This window comes from Zalophus californianus, chromosome 2 (genome assembly GCF_009762305.2).
Source record: "Zalophus californianus isolate mZalCal1 chromosome 2, mZalCal1.pri.v2, whole genome shotgun sequence".
NCBI lineage: Eukaryota > Metazoa > Chordata > Mammalia > Carnivora > Otariidae > Zalophus > Zalophus californianus.
In genome coordinates this window covers 93,822,320-93,839,297 of record NC_045596.1, presented here as the reverse complement: position 1 = coordinate 93,839,297, position 16,978 = coordinate 93,822,320, and the positions used below count along the sequence as shown (strand labels likewise).

The 16,978-nt window shown below is 40.8% G+C and overlaps 1 protein-coding gene across 12 annotated transcripts in view; it reads left to right on the top strand.

The window, feature by feature from the left end:
• The first annotated feature begins 14,943 nt into the window (after positions 1-14,943).
• Positions 14,944-16,978, top strand: part of CAMK2D (calcium/calmodulin dependent protein kinase II delta) — a 315,365-nt gene continuing 313,330 nt past the window's right edge. For 11 of the 12 annotated variants that reach the window (XM_027600483.2, XM_027600478.2, XM_027600480.2 and 8 more), the window contains exon 1: positions 14,945-15,604. In XM_027600483.2, the coding sequence (XP_027456284.1) occupies positions 15,540-15,604 (65 nt within the window). In that variant the 5' untranslated portion in view covers positions 14,945-15,539. Of the gene's footprint in view, positions 15,605-16,978 lie in introns of all 12 variants that reach the window. The other variant, XM_027600484.2, reaches the window with a different exon arrangement.

Sequence of the window (16,978 nt, the reverse complement as noted above, 5' to 3'; positions counted from 1 at the left end):
AAGAATCACTGGCACATTCTGATAAGATTCTGGCAATAATCTATATTGAATTGACATTTGAATACACTAACGTGCCTTCCTTTTACTTCTGGATTGATCTCGGTTTCAGAGGCTGACAAATCCTTCAGTGAACAAAAAGGTTTGCCTTACCTGCATCCAGAATGAATTTAATTTTTCATTCACTCCCTATGAATAATGAGCTCCTCAGGCTGGACCATAAGCTGTGTTGTTTGATATAGATGCCTTTGCTTTTTTGGGAACAATCTGCAAACATAGAATTGGAGAGGCAGTGAAAAGAAGGAATCAGAAGCTTTTACACAAAAACAGCTTAATGATATGAAAGAAAGAAACACTGGAATAAACAGGAACAAGAATGGAACCACTTAGTGTGTTACTAAGACCTCTCTGGGCAGTGGCTTATATCTTACCAAAGCTTCTTGTTTTGTTCTATTTTGTTCTGTTTTTATGATTATGGGGGAAAGCTCTGCTTTTTCATAAACTGTGGCGTCTCAGGTCTTCTCAGAGCCGTTTGCATAGACATTTACTTTCCTCCAGGTGAAGATATAGGAAGTTGTCTTTTCATTGTCGTTCTACCGTTTTATATGAGAGGCAAACTCGCTCTAACACACAGTTCACTACAGACATCCTACATAGAACCATGTGTTGAAAGCATCCATTTCACACAATATCATCCAGAGGATGCCCTTACCATTGTTTGGTGTCGTAGATAGTTTTCCTTCTTCACAATTACAGTTTGGGTATAAATAAATACTTGGCCATCAGAGAAATTACCATTTCTTGAATCTGACTAAGAAATTTAGAATAGGTTAAAGTAGCAATACTTTTTTTTTGTACTTACACTTAATCTCATCCTACATCAACAAAAACCCCAAGAGCAAGTGTCTTAACTTCATTGGATTAATTTTTATATTTTTTCTGACATACAATCATGTATAAAACAAAAATTTGTATCCAGTGATTGTCTAATTTATGCATCTTTGTAGTATCATAGGTTACATTCTTAGAACAGGCTTTGGAATCCAAGAGACCTCAATCAAATGATAGTCTATCTGCCTTCTAGTAGGTGTGACCTTACAAAAGCAAACATACTGTTAATTGAATCTTGTTTGCTCACATGTACAACAGGTATAATAAACCTTACTTTCCACAGTTCTTGAAAAGATTAAGAATGTAAATATATGTAAAGTGGTTAACAAAGTGTTTGGCACATAATAGATGCTAAATAAGTAATAGTTACTATGAGAGGAATATAGATGAGCCTGATAATCTAGGTTCTGCATTTTTAACTTGGTTTCATTTTTAATATAGAAAGTGACTAATGGGCATCATAGAAGACTGGAGAAATGGGCTGGTGATTTGGAGGAGAAGGCTCAGTAGGTGAAATACTCAATTAGGAGACCACTGCAGTCACTGAGCACCAAAATAATAGACTCTCTCTGTAATGATGACATATAAGTGGGAAGGAGCAAATCTTAATGGGTGGTTTCTTTCCCCTAATGGGTATTTTTTTTTTTAAGATTTTATTTATTTACTTGACAGAGAGAGACACAATGCGAGAGGGAACACAAGCAGGGGGAGTGGGAGAGGGAGAAGCAGCCTTCCCGCGGAGCAGGGAGCCCGATGCAGGGCTCGATCCCAGGACCCTGGGATCATGACCTGAGCCGGAGGCAGACGCTTAACGACTGAGCCACCCAGGCGCTCCCCCAATGGGTAGTTTTAATGCAGATATTTTTAATATAGAATCTACAGGATGTGGTAACATTGGAAATAAGGAATACAAGGAAGAGATCAAACATTACTCCAAGGATTGAATTTGAAGAAGTGGGGAAATGGTACCATTAACAGAAATTGAGAGTCTGGAAAGGATATACTGTGGATCAAAATATGAAGTGAGATAGGAGAATGAGCAACTCTGGAGAGCTATAGGGGCTAGGGATCCTGAGGTGGGAGTTATCTATATGGAGCCAGGAGGCAAGGATTTTGGCAGTGTTATCCACTCCAAAGTAGAGGGAAAGGCCTAAATTTAAAGAAAAAGGGAAGGGAGAAGAACAAGGCAGAAATATGAATACTGCAGGAACAATTCTTAGCAGTAGGAAAACCAGGAGAACTGGAACTGAGGAAGTCAAAGGAAGACTCATTTCAAGAGAAGGTGGTAATTGGCTATGCAGATTTCCACAGATTCTCATGAGGGTGAGGCTTGAGTCAAGCTGCCTGGATTTGGTCATTGGGAGTCCCTGGCCTGGTTATTAGTAGGATTCTCAGACTGGTAGAGGGATGGAAACGAGAATGCACAGACTTAAACGGATAGCAGTGTAGAACCCATCTGAATGCGAATCCTTCTTTTACATTTCTGAGGACCACTTGGAACCTGGCTTTGCCAGCCTGCCAGAAGAGCCTGGTTTGAAGTTCAGGGAGTCGACCACGGAAATGTGCTCAGGAAATGAGGTGAGCTAGGAAAAGGGCTTGACTCTAGTCACCGAAATATTTAGTGAGGACTTAGGAGTTTATTAACTCCCCCCTCCTCACACTTAGTCAGATTTGCAGATTCTAACCCGGATTAGTCCTGAGATGAAGTAAGAAACTAAGCTGAGGAATGGGGGTACCAGAGCCAGGGAGAAGCAAAAATTGGAAAAGGCCCACAAAGGAGAGAGGAAGGACGTGTTCAGCTAAACCTCTGTAGTAAGAGGTGATAGTTACATAATATGTTTAGAAAATGAGTCACCTATCTCTCTGGAAAAGCAGTTGCTGACTGTCTAATATTATTTGCTCACTTAAGGCTTAGTGTAGCTAAGTATCAAAGTAGGAAATTCACTGGTTTTCCCCTGAAGACATGACTTCTGTAGTCCATGTGTTTACTCCACAGTTTCTCCCTTTAAAGAGCAGCCAAACCTACATAGCTAAATATTTTCAGAGTTACCCATTTGAAAAATATAAAGTGTATCTATGAGTATCTAGCTGTGGCATGTAAAATGAATAAAAATATGGAAGATAATATATAGTAATTAAAAAGTACACCTTTTGTGGCTCTGTAGTAGACAACTATCTCAGAGGGTTGTGAGTCATATAGTAAACACTCAAAAAATGTTACCTATTATTATTACCTTAGTATAAAACTTGAGTATAAAACTCGAAGTGGCCCTTATTTCTAGTGGGAAATAAAGTTATTTAAACATTTAATGCCCCAATTTTCTCATTCCATAAGATGAAAAAAGTCATGTTGCTTACATGATTACTGGGAAACTATGACATGCAAAGAATAGTTACTACTATTCCTCCATCCTTTCTCCCCAACACCAAATAAGGAAATCTCCAGGAAGAAACCATAGAATTGATAAATTCTAAGCTTCTTTTTGATTCTGGAATGTACATTTTAATTCTCAAATATATGCAAATTCAAAAGTTTTACCTCTTTAGAACATTCATTGCTTTTCGTACACACATAAAAGGTATTCAGTGAAGGAAAATCCCAAAACACTGGAAAGAAATAATTCATACACCTACCTCCCCCACCCAAGATAATCACAGTTAAAATTTAGGAAATTGTTTGAAGTTTGAGAATTTTATCTATCTTTCATCTCTCACTAAGCTCTCTCTCTTTCTCTATCCATCCATCCAAATAACCAAACATAAACCAAATATAAAACTGAGACTAAGCTAAACTAAACTAAATTGGGATTAAAATAGACTCTCTAGTTACTTGAATTTTTAGTTAACATTTGTGACATTTTTCCATGCCAGAACTTTGCAAAGCATGATTTGATGCAATACTAGCTGCATATATTTTATTGCATGACAGGCTAGTATTTGAAAGAACTTTTTGTGTTTCCATTGTTGAACTCCTCAAAATATCTTCAGACAACCTGTTAATAATGCAGTACAAACTCATTACAATAGGGAGAATACCACCTAACGTTTCAGAAGAAAGAAGTCAGAGGTAAGATATGCATAGGACTTGGCGTCTGGCCTCAAGATGTTTAAAGTCTTCCAAGAAGGGAAATGGAGAATTGGGCAAAATCCATGATATAAGAGCTTAAAATTAGGGGACACTGTAAAGTAATTTTTGATAACTAAACTGATGAGTACGTTATTTAGCCAGGTAAGCAGATCATTCTAATGACTTGATCCGAAGGAATTTCCTGAAGCAAACTGTAAAGTTATTTATTGATTTATAATACTATATTTCCTCGGCAGAATTTTCCTAAAAACAACAGAAAAACCAAACTCTAAGTCATGCTAACATAGTCTATAGTATTATCTAATTCCTATTAACACAGATGGTCTCAGTTGTCAATGTGTCTTTTATCATTTTATTTAATTTTTTAAAAAGATTTTATTTATTTATTTGACAGAGAGAAAGAGGGAGAGAGAGAGTGAGCACAAGCGGTGGGAGCAACAGGCAGAGGGAGAAGCAGGTTCCCTGCTGAGCAGGGAGCCCGATGAGGGGCTTGAACCCAGGACCCTGGGATCATGACCTGAGCCAAAGGCAGACGTTTAACCAACTGACCTCTTAGGCGCCCCTATCATTTTAATATTAATTTTCCAAATATATTTTAAATATTCAATTATCTCTATTTTCACCACCACCGCCTAAATCCATGCTATCACTTTCTCTTACTTTGTCTTCTAAACTGATTGCTTTAGATTGCTAGCATTCATTTTCCACGAGGCAGCCAGACTGAACTCTGGGATACATGCATTTTAATCCTTACAGTGTTTCCACACTGTTTTTCTTTCTTCATTTTTTTTTTTTTTTGAGTACGTTCCACACCCAGTGTGGAACACAATGTGGGTCTTGCACTCACGACACTTAGATCAAGACCTGAGCTAAGATTAAGAGTCAGAGGCTTAACCAACTGAGCAACCCAGGCACCCCTTCACACTGTTTTTCATATAGTTTTAAGTTCCCCATGAGAGCCTCTCAGACCCATCCCTATAGCCTCATTTGGCTCACTGCATGCTATCCATGGTAGACCTTTTTTGGTTCCTTGAATTTGCCATGTTCCATCTATTAGAATGCTTTATCCTGCACTTTTTTTAAAAAAAATGTTTTATTTTTAAGTAATCACTACACCCAACGTGGGGCTCAAACTCACAACCCTGAGATCAAGAGTCACATGCTCTTCCAATTGAGCCAGCCAGGCGCCTTGCTTTTCCCTTTCTTTTATCTAGTTAATTCCTATTTATTTTTCAGATCTCATTTGCTCATCCACTCTCAGAAAAACCTTCTTTGCCTACTCCACCAAGACAAATATAGTACATTCTCATAGCTCCTTATATTCTTCCTTTATATTATTTAAATTTTTTACAAATAATTGATTTAATGCCTATTCCCCCCAAATAGTGGGGACACTTTATTTTGCTCTACATTCTGTGCTCAGGGTGCATGGCATAATATATGAACACACAATTTAGACAATAAATGTTTAAAATTAATGGCACAATTCACATTTGAGCTGCAGAAAGAAGTTCTTTGTTTTCCACATACTTTGATAACCCATCCAGCTTAATTGCCTCTGCCTCCAAAAACACCTTTAAACTCTTAATTTGAGGATACACCTTTGTTAAATGAACCAAGTAGTTGTGAAAAGAAGTGTTGCTTACCAATAAGCTATTAATTGAAACATTTTTTTTTCTTGGAGTAATAAATGAAATAGAAAAACATGAAAAATGGGAAGGTTTTAGAGAAAAATGTGCATGGCCCTCCCTTTGCAGTGGTATTGCTATAGCCTCCAGGACCTCTAAAAATCTGTTTCTCCTGTTGAAGGAAATGTGTGTGTGTGTGTGTGTGTGTGTGTGTGTGTGTGTGTAGTAGGGAGTGAAAATGGTAAACTGGTTCTTTTATTTATTTTTTTAACTTGAACCATATAGATACTTGTTCTGACTGGAGTTGGACCATTTTACAACATAGCTAAATCTCAATAACCTCACTAATGGAAACTGGCATTATGTGGAAAAATAAAATATGGTCATAACCCAAGCCACCTATTTCCATTCACTCATTAAATATACTTTTATTCATAAACTTTAAGTTATAGTGGTACTTTACATTTATAGAGGACTTTCAATTTTAAGAGGCGTTTTTTTTTTTTACATGCTTTGTTTTAGATAGGGCAGGCTAAACTACAGAAACAGAAAGGATCCTTAAAATTCAGTTCCTTTTAGAACAAAAGTTTATTTCTTTAGTCTAGAGCAGGGGTTCCAGGTTAGCAGCAGCTCTGCTCTCTCGCTCTCTTTTTTTAAAGACTTTATTTATCTGAGGGAGAGAGAGAGAGAGAACACAGAGGGAGAGTGAGAGGGAGAAAAAGGCTCCCTGCTGAGCAGAGAGCGCAGTGCGGGACTCTATCCCAGGACCCTGAGATCATGACCTGAGCAGAAGGCAGACACTTAACTGACAGGTGCCCCTAGCAGCTCTGCTCTTATGAAATCTTTCAGGGATCCGGGCTGACAGTGGCTCTGCTATCTTCAACATGATACAAGATTATCCTAGGATTTCTCATCCCAGTCATTCAGGAAATGTGATGAACATTAAGGAGCATGCGTGAGGAGTTGTTTTGCAGGGGTGGGAGCTGGGGAGAATGCAAAAACCCGAAGTGGTATACATCACTTCTGCTCACATTTCTTTGCCAAGAATTTAATCTGGAGGCAGGAAAGTTTGGTAGGTGTATTCTACCTATGTGCTCAACTCCAACCCTATTTTTGTAGAAGGATAGACGAGATTCTGGTGGACAGGTTTAAATACATGTGTTATCTCATTGGCCAAATAAAAATTTAAAGTAACTTCTCTTTCTCCTTTTTAAAGGAATGAATGAGCATATCTCTAACTAACTTCTGAGAAGCAAAGAAGCAGAGAGGTAAGAAATATTAGAGGCCTTGGTGAGCTAGGAAATGACTAAGGTATTTGAATAACAAATTATAATAAATAATAATAAATTAGCTAGACCTGTCAAGCAAATAGGACAGAAGTTACTATAATTATACAGGATTTGTTGATAATAAATTGAATAAGAAAACATATCTTAAAATCTGTTCTGAGTCGAGTTTGTGTTGCCTAGTTGATATTTAACCATACAGCAAAGCCTTGACATTGGCCCCTACGTGAAGAAAAATCAACTTTCAACTTTTGGCAAAGATAATTTAAACCATTGATTTTTTTAAAAAAGTTAAGTTTGAAAATGAAGAAAGATGAGGGAAATGCTACCCTCCTCTAAAGCCACATAAATTGAGAAGAGTTTTAGAACAGATAAGGGGATAAGGGCACCTGGGTGGCTCAGTTAGTTAAGCGTCTGCCTTTGGCTCAGGTCATGATCCCAGGGTCCTAGGATCTAGTCGCACATCAGGCTCCATGCTCAGCAGAGAGTCTGCTTCTCTCTCTACCCCTCCTCCCAGCTCGTGCTCTGTCTCTCACGCTCTCTCTCTCTCTCAAATAAATAGATACAATCTTTAAAAAAAGCAGGAGTAGACAAATAGATGAATAGAACATAGAAAGTAATGACACAATTCCATGTATAAATGACTATGACTCTTTTTTTCAGATCTTATCTATATTTATTTATTTGTTAAATGAATAAATCAATACATATCCATCAGCTCGGGTTGTTTTGACTTTGCTCTACACAAAGTTGCCGAATCTCCTAGGTTGACTATGAGTAGAGAGACACAGTCAATTATACTTTCTATTCAGAATCCTTTTGACTTGGACTCTCCTTTGTTTTTGTTGTTGTTGTTGTTGTTGTTTTGTTTTTGATGTAGTGTTCCATGATTCATTGTTTGCGTGTAACTCCCAGTGCTCCATTCAATACATGCCCTCTTTAATACCCATCGCCAGGCTAACCCATCCCCCATCCCCCTCCCCTCTAGAACCCTTAGTTTGTTTCTCAGAGTCCATAGTCTCTCATGGTTCATCTCCCCCTCTGATTTCCCCTCTTCATTTTTCCCTTCCTATTATCTTTTTTTTTTAAACATATACTGTATTATTTGTTTCAGAGGTACAGGTCTGTGATTCATCAGTCTTACACAATTCACAGCGCTCACCATAGCACATGCCCTCCCCAATGTCTATCACGCAGCCACCCCATCCCTCCCACCCCCACCACTCCAGCAAACCTCAGTTTGTTTCCTGAGATTAAGAATTCCTCATATTAGTGAGATCATATGATACTTGTCTTTCTCTGATTGACTTTTTCGCTTAGTAAGTGAAATAAGACTATATGACTTTTTAAAAGGTCTTTTAAAGAAGTGGGAAAAGACGAACTATTCAGCTAATGCATTGGCAAAACGAGCTATTTTAGGGAAAAGATGAAAGTAGATACCTGCCTCATACCATTCACAACAATAAATTTTGGACAGGTTAAAAATACTAATCATAACAGTATTAAGAGAAAATATAGGCAAATATATAACCTTGTGAATAGAAAAGTCTTCTTAAACAAGTTGTAAGAAACAGACAAAAACAGATCATGCGGGGCTTTCTAAAACACTTTGGTTTCTATTTCAAGATGACTAGAAAAGTGATTGAAATATTTTAGCAGAGGAATTGTGGGATCAGTTTGTTTTCAAAAGATCATTCTCTCAGATATACGGAGGAGATGGAAACTAGCATGAGATTTAACGGAGTTGGGAGGGTTTCTCAGCAAACTGGTTGAGACATGACAGCAGTTTGGTCTAGAATGCCAGTGATGAGAAATACAAAGTGGACAGATAATTCTAGAAATACTTGGGACTCACGGTATGGGGTGGTGACAAGAGAGATGAATCTATGAAACTAAGCAGGGTCCAGACCAGGAAATGCCTGATAGGACATACTAAAGATTTTGGACTTTTTTCCTAAGCATATATGGTGAGGAGCAACATACTAGATTTCTTTAGTATGAATTCACTACAGAAAGGTGACCTAACACCCTAATCCAAGTGAGAAAAGGTAGTGGCCTAAAGGAAAGCGTTTGCAGTGGGGATGGCATGAGATACAGGGACATACGACTGGCTGGGGGAGTAAGGGAGAGGGACTGTTACAGGTGACCCTCAAGTTTCACCGAGATACGGAAGAGGTGCAAGTGAGGAGGGAATATAGGAGGTGAATTTTTGACATGTTAAAGCAGACATAGAGGTGGAATACCTAAGAGGAAGTTTCCAACAGGGAGCTGAAAACACGTGTCTGAAGCTCAGGGAGGGATTGGAGTTTGAGATGAAGATTTCAGAGTCATTAGCATTTTAATATCTAGCAGACTCTTGTTTTTTTCCCCTCCCCATTCTCTGTGTGCCTGTGAAGAAGGGGGAGCCCTACTCCTTGGGGGTTTATGTCCCTTCTTTCCCCTTCCCCTTAGCTAGGGGTCAAGGACTGACTGGTGAAGGAATATAGGAAAGTCCATACCCGGAAGGGAACAAAATCTGGATGTAATCTACACTCTAGAGCTACGTGCAGATCAAGTGGAGGCTGGGACTTTGCCTGAAGTCACACACTGGGTTGTTTGTTTGTTTGTTTTTGTCCTGCTTCCTCCACATCCTTATCCTTTTCTCTGAGAGCTCTGCCTCAATAAGTCACTTGTCCAGACATTTTTGTCTCAGGTCTACATATAGAGAGCCAAATTTAAGACAGGTAGTAATCAAGATAATGAGTTATTAAAGCAGCCTGAGAAGGGTGTGCAAAGTAAGAAAAAGAGCAGCCTAAAATGGAATGCTGAAGAACACCATTTACCATAAAGGTGGAGAAAAAAGAGCTCAGGAATGGGACTGAAAAAAGGAGACAGAAATGTTGTGGGGGCGGGGAGGTGCTGTGAATGGAAAATGTGGTGTTAGACATGGAAACCCACGGAGGACATTTTAAACCCAGTATGAAATGATACAGAGAAGTCAAGCAATGGAAGGCTTGAAAATGATCTATTATATATAGGCATTTGTTAGTGATCAACAACATTTTATACTGTTGTTTTGATTTATGCATCATATTTAATATAATCTTCTGCTACAGTTTTTTTAGCAGAGTGTTAGGTATCTTGGTAGAGGATCAAATATGCTAACTCATACACTTGGAAGTAATGGGAAAAAAGCTACCTCATTGTGGGGCTATCCCTTATTTCCTCGTTCATTTACACATTTATGTTTATCTGTAGGGAAAAATTACTTCTTTCAGGACCTGATGAAACAAAGAATACCTTTTCTGTTATGAGCCTTTGTTTCATGAATAGTTCATTTCTTCATCTGCAAATTCATCTTTCATGAATGGAGAGTTTGGTGAATAGATTATCCGCTCACTAGTGACTATATTTGTGTCTGGCTCTATGTGGTTAAATTACCATTCCTTGAGAAGGCTAACTGGATATAACAACAGCAAGTTGCTTTCTCCTCCTTGCCTCTAAATCTTCAATGAAAAGTGGCTACAATACAGACTGTGCTAAAATTCTCACAGCAATCTACTTATTACTGATAGTCCTCACTCTGGGGAGCTATGGAGATAGCATCACCTGTTCGTTGCTTCTTGTCTTGTAATTCTGTAGCAAGGAAAATCAATGAACGTCAATTATCTGTTTTGTTTACTTAAGTATAAGAAACTTATCCTTTCCTAGTGGGACTACTGAAGGCTTGCCTTTTAATTGACTTGCCTTTTAATTGCAAATGGCCAAAAAGAGAAAAAAGATATCTTCTATCTTCGGTTGTGTAGTGATCATTTTCAGTCTGTCTTCTATCTCTTTGCTACTTTTTGTAGTTGATGCCATCACACACACACAAAAGGGATGAAATATATTTATGACAAAATATTGTGTGGTCTTGGTACTAATGTGATTTCATCTGATAGAAGTCTAGCAATGTAAGTAGTGATAGGGCTCTGCTTACAACTAGTTTACCCCCAAGCCTCCAACCCTTAAACTTCACCCCTCCTCCTTTGCTTGTTGTTACCTTTTCCAGTATTAAAGAATACATTTTAAAAGAAGATAAAATTATGAATGCTTTTCTTCCACCTTAGCGAATAGAATATTAGGAGCTTATAACACTAGCTGATCTCAATTTTTGTGTGATTAATCTAAATCAATTGAGAAACCGAGTATATACATGTTTATAATTTTTTCCATTTACATTTGAACAACGCATTTTATTTTTTTGTATAATCTTCAGCTCATATTTGTTACTAAATTTTAGAAAATTTCTTAACTTTAATCTGGTAATCCTTCATTCTCATTCTGTAACTTCTGATGTTCTTTTCACATTTATGACTTCCTATTTCTTCACATCATAAGATGGATCTTCTTTAATAGTAGTGGTGGTGTTTAACTAGTTTAGGAATTACAAAAACTCATTTCAAAGCCACATTTTTCATTTTCTTACATTGACTTGTGTCTTCACAGGGAGATCTAATCATTTGAAACTTTTGGCATCTTTCTTTTATTACAATGTAAAATTTAGTAAGGCTGGTATATCTAAAAAAAAACCCCTTCCTTTATGGACTTCAATGGTAAGAAAATTAGTACTAGATCTTTTTTCCTTTGATGTCAATTTTTAATGTATTTTTAAAATCCCTTTCTTTGCATAAGCACTTTTAATCATGGGCTACTGTGACTATCTTGACTGAAAATGATCACCCTTAGAATAAGAAGTTTTACTGGCATATTAATTGTCAACAACTAGGGGCCCCTGGGTGGCTCAGTTGTTAACCATCTGCCTTCGGCTCAGGTCATGATCCCAGGGTCCTGGGCTCGAGCCCCGCATTGGGCTCCCTGCTCAGCGGGAAGCCTGCTTCTCCCTCTCCCATTCCCCCTGCTTGTGTTCCTGCTGTTGCTCTCTCTCTCTCTCTGTCAAATAAATAAATAAAATCTTAAAAAAAATAATAAAGAAATAATTATCAACAACTAACTTTAATATAAAATTGTAATTATGTAATTTAAACTCCAAAATAATTAATTTGCCCATTCAATAAAATTCATTGAGCAGCTATTACGTGCCAGGCACTATTCTAGTTGCTGGAAATAGAGCAGTAAACAAAATAGACAATAACTCATGCCCTTGGGGAGTTTATATTGTAGTTGGGAAGTATAAACAATTAACAAGGAAAAAAATAAAATTTATAGTATACTAGATGGTAATAGATATTAAGGGGGAAAATAAAGCAGGCAGTGCAAATAGAAATCCTGTCTGAAAAATGTGCAATAATTGACAGATTGGCTAGGGAAATCTGCACTGATAAGGTGATATTTGAGAGAATACTGGAAGGAGATGAAGAAATGAAATAGGAGAGATGAATATTCCAGGAAAGAGAAAATAGCAAATGTGAAGTTCCAGGATCATGCCAAGTTATGCTCCAGGAACAGCAGAGGCCAATGTGGCTGGAGTAGAATGGGCCAGGGCACAAATTGAGGGTAGGAAGACTAATGGAGTAGTGTGGAGGGCAGATCCCTGAGGGCCTTGTAAGTCATTTTTAGAATTTTGGTTTTTAGTCTAATTGAGATGCTAAGCCTTCAGAAGTTTTTGAGCAAAGGCATGATTTATTCTGACTGAGGTTTTAAGGGGACCGTTATGCCTGACTTGAAGAGACTAGAATGAAGGGGGGCAAGGGCAGAAGCAGGAGACCAGGAAGAAGGCAAGAGATGATAATCCAAGTGGAATTTCTGTGTAACTTTAGAAGGATTACTGATCTAGAAGGATTACTTAAGAAAGCCCAAACTTCAGAAATAACTGTCAATATTTGTTTAAATAAGATAAATATTTTAATCAGTCTAAGATATAAATCAAGAAACAGCACAAATATTGAGCAAGCAGTACTTAAAATACACATTTATTGTTGAATAATACATCAGTATTAAAACTGTTATGTTTCCTTCATTGTATCATATAATCATCATAACCATTCACAATTATTGGTAGTTTAAATAACTGAGATAAATACTGTAATTATGTAGGCCTCATTACTTGAATATTTAAAAAAATTTTTTTCTTCCCTGGAGTTGTAAAATTTAATATTATCTTTATTTATTGTTTTAATTTTACTTTTTGTTTCATTTTTAGATTCAGAGAAAATTAAATTATTGCATTATAACTTGGAACCATATTGCTAAGTATTTAAGATATGTTAAAAACCTTTAGCATAGACCGAATCTTTTTTTTTCAGTTTTATAGCTCAATTATTAATACTTAGACACCTGTTGCTTTCTTTATATAGCTTTTGATATCCTCTTGTATTATTACATTTTACACAATGTTCTAATTGCTTTTTACCGCTGGGAATACAAATATATACAAAGTTCAAATTTGTTAAAACTGTTAAAATTTGTAAATATTTTGAAAACTTCAGTAAAAGCTCTACTATTGGCAGATTAGCATTCCCCAGATGAGGAAATGAGGGAATTGACGATTATGTGTAACCGTGGACAAGGTAATTTACTAATCAATAGCAGCCCCTGGGAGCGAGCAACAATTCCTCTAAATTTTAGATTGTGTGTATATCCAAGTTATCTTTTATCTTCCAGATGTGGAATTTTGAATCCATGATGTAATGCTAATGATGAACAAATTAGCAGAACTGCGAAGTTTTTAGGGTCCCATGTAGAACAAAGGACAGTAATTTGGAAATACCGTTCATAACCCTTTTGTTCTGCCTTTAAATTTGCAGTTGCATAGTTTATTAAAGACGTAAGACTGTAAGAAAAGCCCAGGGGTTGTTTTAGCAATCATTGATTGATTTTAAATGTAATGCATAATTATTTTTCCCCCTATCTACTGTATGCTAATGAATAGGACGTATTCTTGATTAAGTGGCTTTTCAGAGTCATTTACAAAGTATACTTATGTCACTAGCCAGATCTTTGACCATACAAGCAGAGCACACTCGTCCTGTCCTCTCCCTTTCCCTTTTTTTCTTTGCAAAACGAAACGGGCTAGAACGTGTTCCCGTGATGCTAGTGACGTCAGCCCCAACCGGGTCGCGTGACCGACACCCAACCTTCCCAGCACCCTGCCCCCGCAGCCAGGGCAGGAAATCTCGCGAGAAACCGCTTTACTATCAGAACTTACTGAGGTTACAGGGGAGTTACTCTGAAAGGAAGGTGTGGCTCAATGGGGGAGTTTTTGCTTTCATTCTAGCGTTCATGGTCGAAGCAAAGGCCTTCGGGGGTTGCCAGAGTCTGAGCAACCCAAACTAGAAAACGGCGGGGGGAAGTGGAGAGTGAGGCGGCAGTCATATCAGAAGTGAAACGTGGCGCACGGCGGGCGTCGCCCCTCGCTAAACGGGCTGGGAGCGCGCCGCGGGGCTTCCGCTGGGGTGGGCCCGGAGTCACTGGGAGGCTGTGGGAGACTGGAACCCTTCTAAGGAAACTGTCAATTGCCCACATCCGGCCCCCGCTGTGTCAACACGGAGCGGCGCCGAGATGAAATGGTGGCTCACCTCGCCCTCCCACCCGGGGCACCGCGGTTCGCGGGTCGGCTTGGAGCGGTTTCTAGTGCCCCGCGCCCCCAACAGGGCTGGGGGCCTCCACGGGCCCCGGCAGCATCCCCGGGCAGCTCACGACTTAACCCAGCATCTTTCCGCTAAATCAACCCCAGATTTAGGCAGCAGCTTTATAGCGAGTTTAACTGGGTAATTTTGACGTCTCGCCTCCTTTACCTAAACCCTCTGTAGGCTTCTCCCTCGTACATCCTCTTCCACCCACCTGGTCTCTCCCTAGACGGGTTTGCGCGAGTGTGAGACCCAGGGGCGGGAGAGCGAGATCCGCGAAGGCATAGGGTTGGGAGTCGCTAGAAGGAGGTGTGGGACCGGGGAGGAGGGGGCTTCGAGAGGGAAGGAGTGCTGGCAGGCGGAGGGAGTGGTGGGAGGAGGCGGCGGGGGGGGGGGGTGGTGAGGGGGTAGGAGGCGGAGGCCTGGGGACGGCCGACTAGGCTTCGCCCCACCCGAGCGCTCTTTTCTCTCGCCGCGGTCTCGAAGCAGCGCGGGCTCGTGGGGGAGCGTCAGGCAGCCGAGGTGCCCGCGGGAGGCAGGCCGGCCCCGGGCGCGCACGCTCGGCCGAGCCCCGGCGCGCCCGGCGCCCGCGCCTGCTGACAGCTGCAGCTGGGCTCGAGCTGTCCGCTCCCAGCTCCTCGGCCTCCGCCCCCTCGGGCTCCCTCCCCTCGGCCCCTACCCCTCCAGCCCCGGTGCGCTTGTTTCGCAACTGCTTGCCTCTCGCCCCGTGCCCGGCTGTTTTCCATTTCCCGGCCCCTTCTTCCTGAGTACTTTGCCTCCTGCATTTGGGGAGAGGGGCTGGAAGGGGGGCGGGTGGAGCGTCCAGAGGAGAAGGAAGCAAGGGCCGGAGGAGGAGAAGGAGGAGGAGGAGGAGGAGGAGGAGGAGGAAGAGAAACGGCGGACCGTGGGGAGGAGACCCCACGCCACCCTCTCTGGCCATCTCCCCTCCCGCCCCGCCCCTGCGCACACTCCCTCCCGGGCGAGCTACTTTCGGACGAGGAAAGTGAGGGCGGCCCTGGGTGACAGCGCCGTGGGGCCAGTCCCGGGGAAGCCGCGCGTCTGTTCGAGTCTCGTCTGCCGCGCTCCCAGCCAGGGACCGAGGATGGCTTCGACCACAACCTGCACCAGGTTCACGGACGAGTATCAGCTTTTCGAGGAGCTCGGAAAGTAAGCGCCTTTACCCGCATCCGCACGTTCCCTTTCCAGCAGAGGGCGGGTCGCGTTACCCCAGACCCACCGGCCTCCCGCGTGGGGCGAGGGAGTTTGGGAGACCAGAGGAGAGGGAGGAGGGCCAGTGGTGTGGCAGCTCTGAGAAAGGTGCTGCCTTAGCAAGAGGAGAGGACAGACGGGAAAAGACCCTCCACCCCAGGTGGTGGCCCATTCCGATAATCCTAAACCCACCTTCTCCCGCTCCCCCACCCTCTTGCACTAGAGACTTAGTGGATTTACGATCCCTGCAGTTGTAGCTGTCATCCTGAGAAGTGTGCGAGCGTGTGTGTGTGTGTGTGTGTGTGTGTAGAGGAAACAAGAACCCATGTAAAATGCAACATAGATCATGTTTTCTGTAAATAGAGATGCCTCCTGGTTAGCCGGCGTGTCGGCCATACAACCCACGTACGGATGAGAACTCACTGCCACAGACGGTGCCATATTTATTGATGCCGAAAGTTCAACTTGTCGTAGAGTCTATTTCGCATCAGTAGTTCTGTCCAGGAAAAGGGTCACCCAAAGGAACTCGAACCCCTGCCCCATATCCACTATTATTCTTTGCATTAGATTATTCGCTCATCATCATCCTTCCTACGATTTACGTGTGCCTCTTCGCATTCGCTGGGAGGATTTATTTATACAGGCAACGGGAAAGACCTGGAGACCGAGAGAAAGCTTCCCAAGGGTAGCCTAGCGTTGTATAAAACGACTCCTACGCCCGACAGGCGGAACTACTCGGAGAATTTAAGGAAGGGGACTGGAGACCTTCTGAGGACCTGTGTGCTTAGGGACCTAGGGGCCAAACCGTGAATGTTGATTTATGTAGCATCCAACCCAAACCCAATCCCTCTGTCGCTAGTGTCGACTATTACTTCTGAAAGGGGTGCGTTTATATGTATGTGGTTGTTTTATACAATTGAATTCAAGAAAATATAATTATCCTTTAAATGTAATGAAAATTATATCCTTATATATTTATATGTTGTCTGCTGTTAAAACATGGAGAATATGTCGGAGGAGCAGCTTAATTCAAATCTCTCCCTTCCCCCAGCTCAAAACAGGGCACAGAGAAATCACCATATCAGGATTTGTTAAACCACACAAATGTTCCCAAGATTTATATTTTAATGAAAACAATCGCCATATTTACTTACTCGGAGCCACATTAATTTTTTTTCTAACAAAATAAATAGGCAGAAGATTTTTGCTGCTCCTCCTCAGCCATGCTTTTTGCAGGGTTTCTTTCTTTTCTTTTCTTTTTTTTTCCTCAGAGCATTTGGTGCTGTGTGAGTGTGATTGTAAAATGTTTTCAAATTTCATGTGCAAACAAGA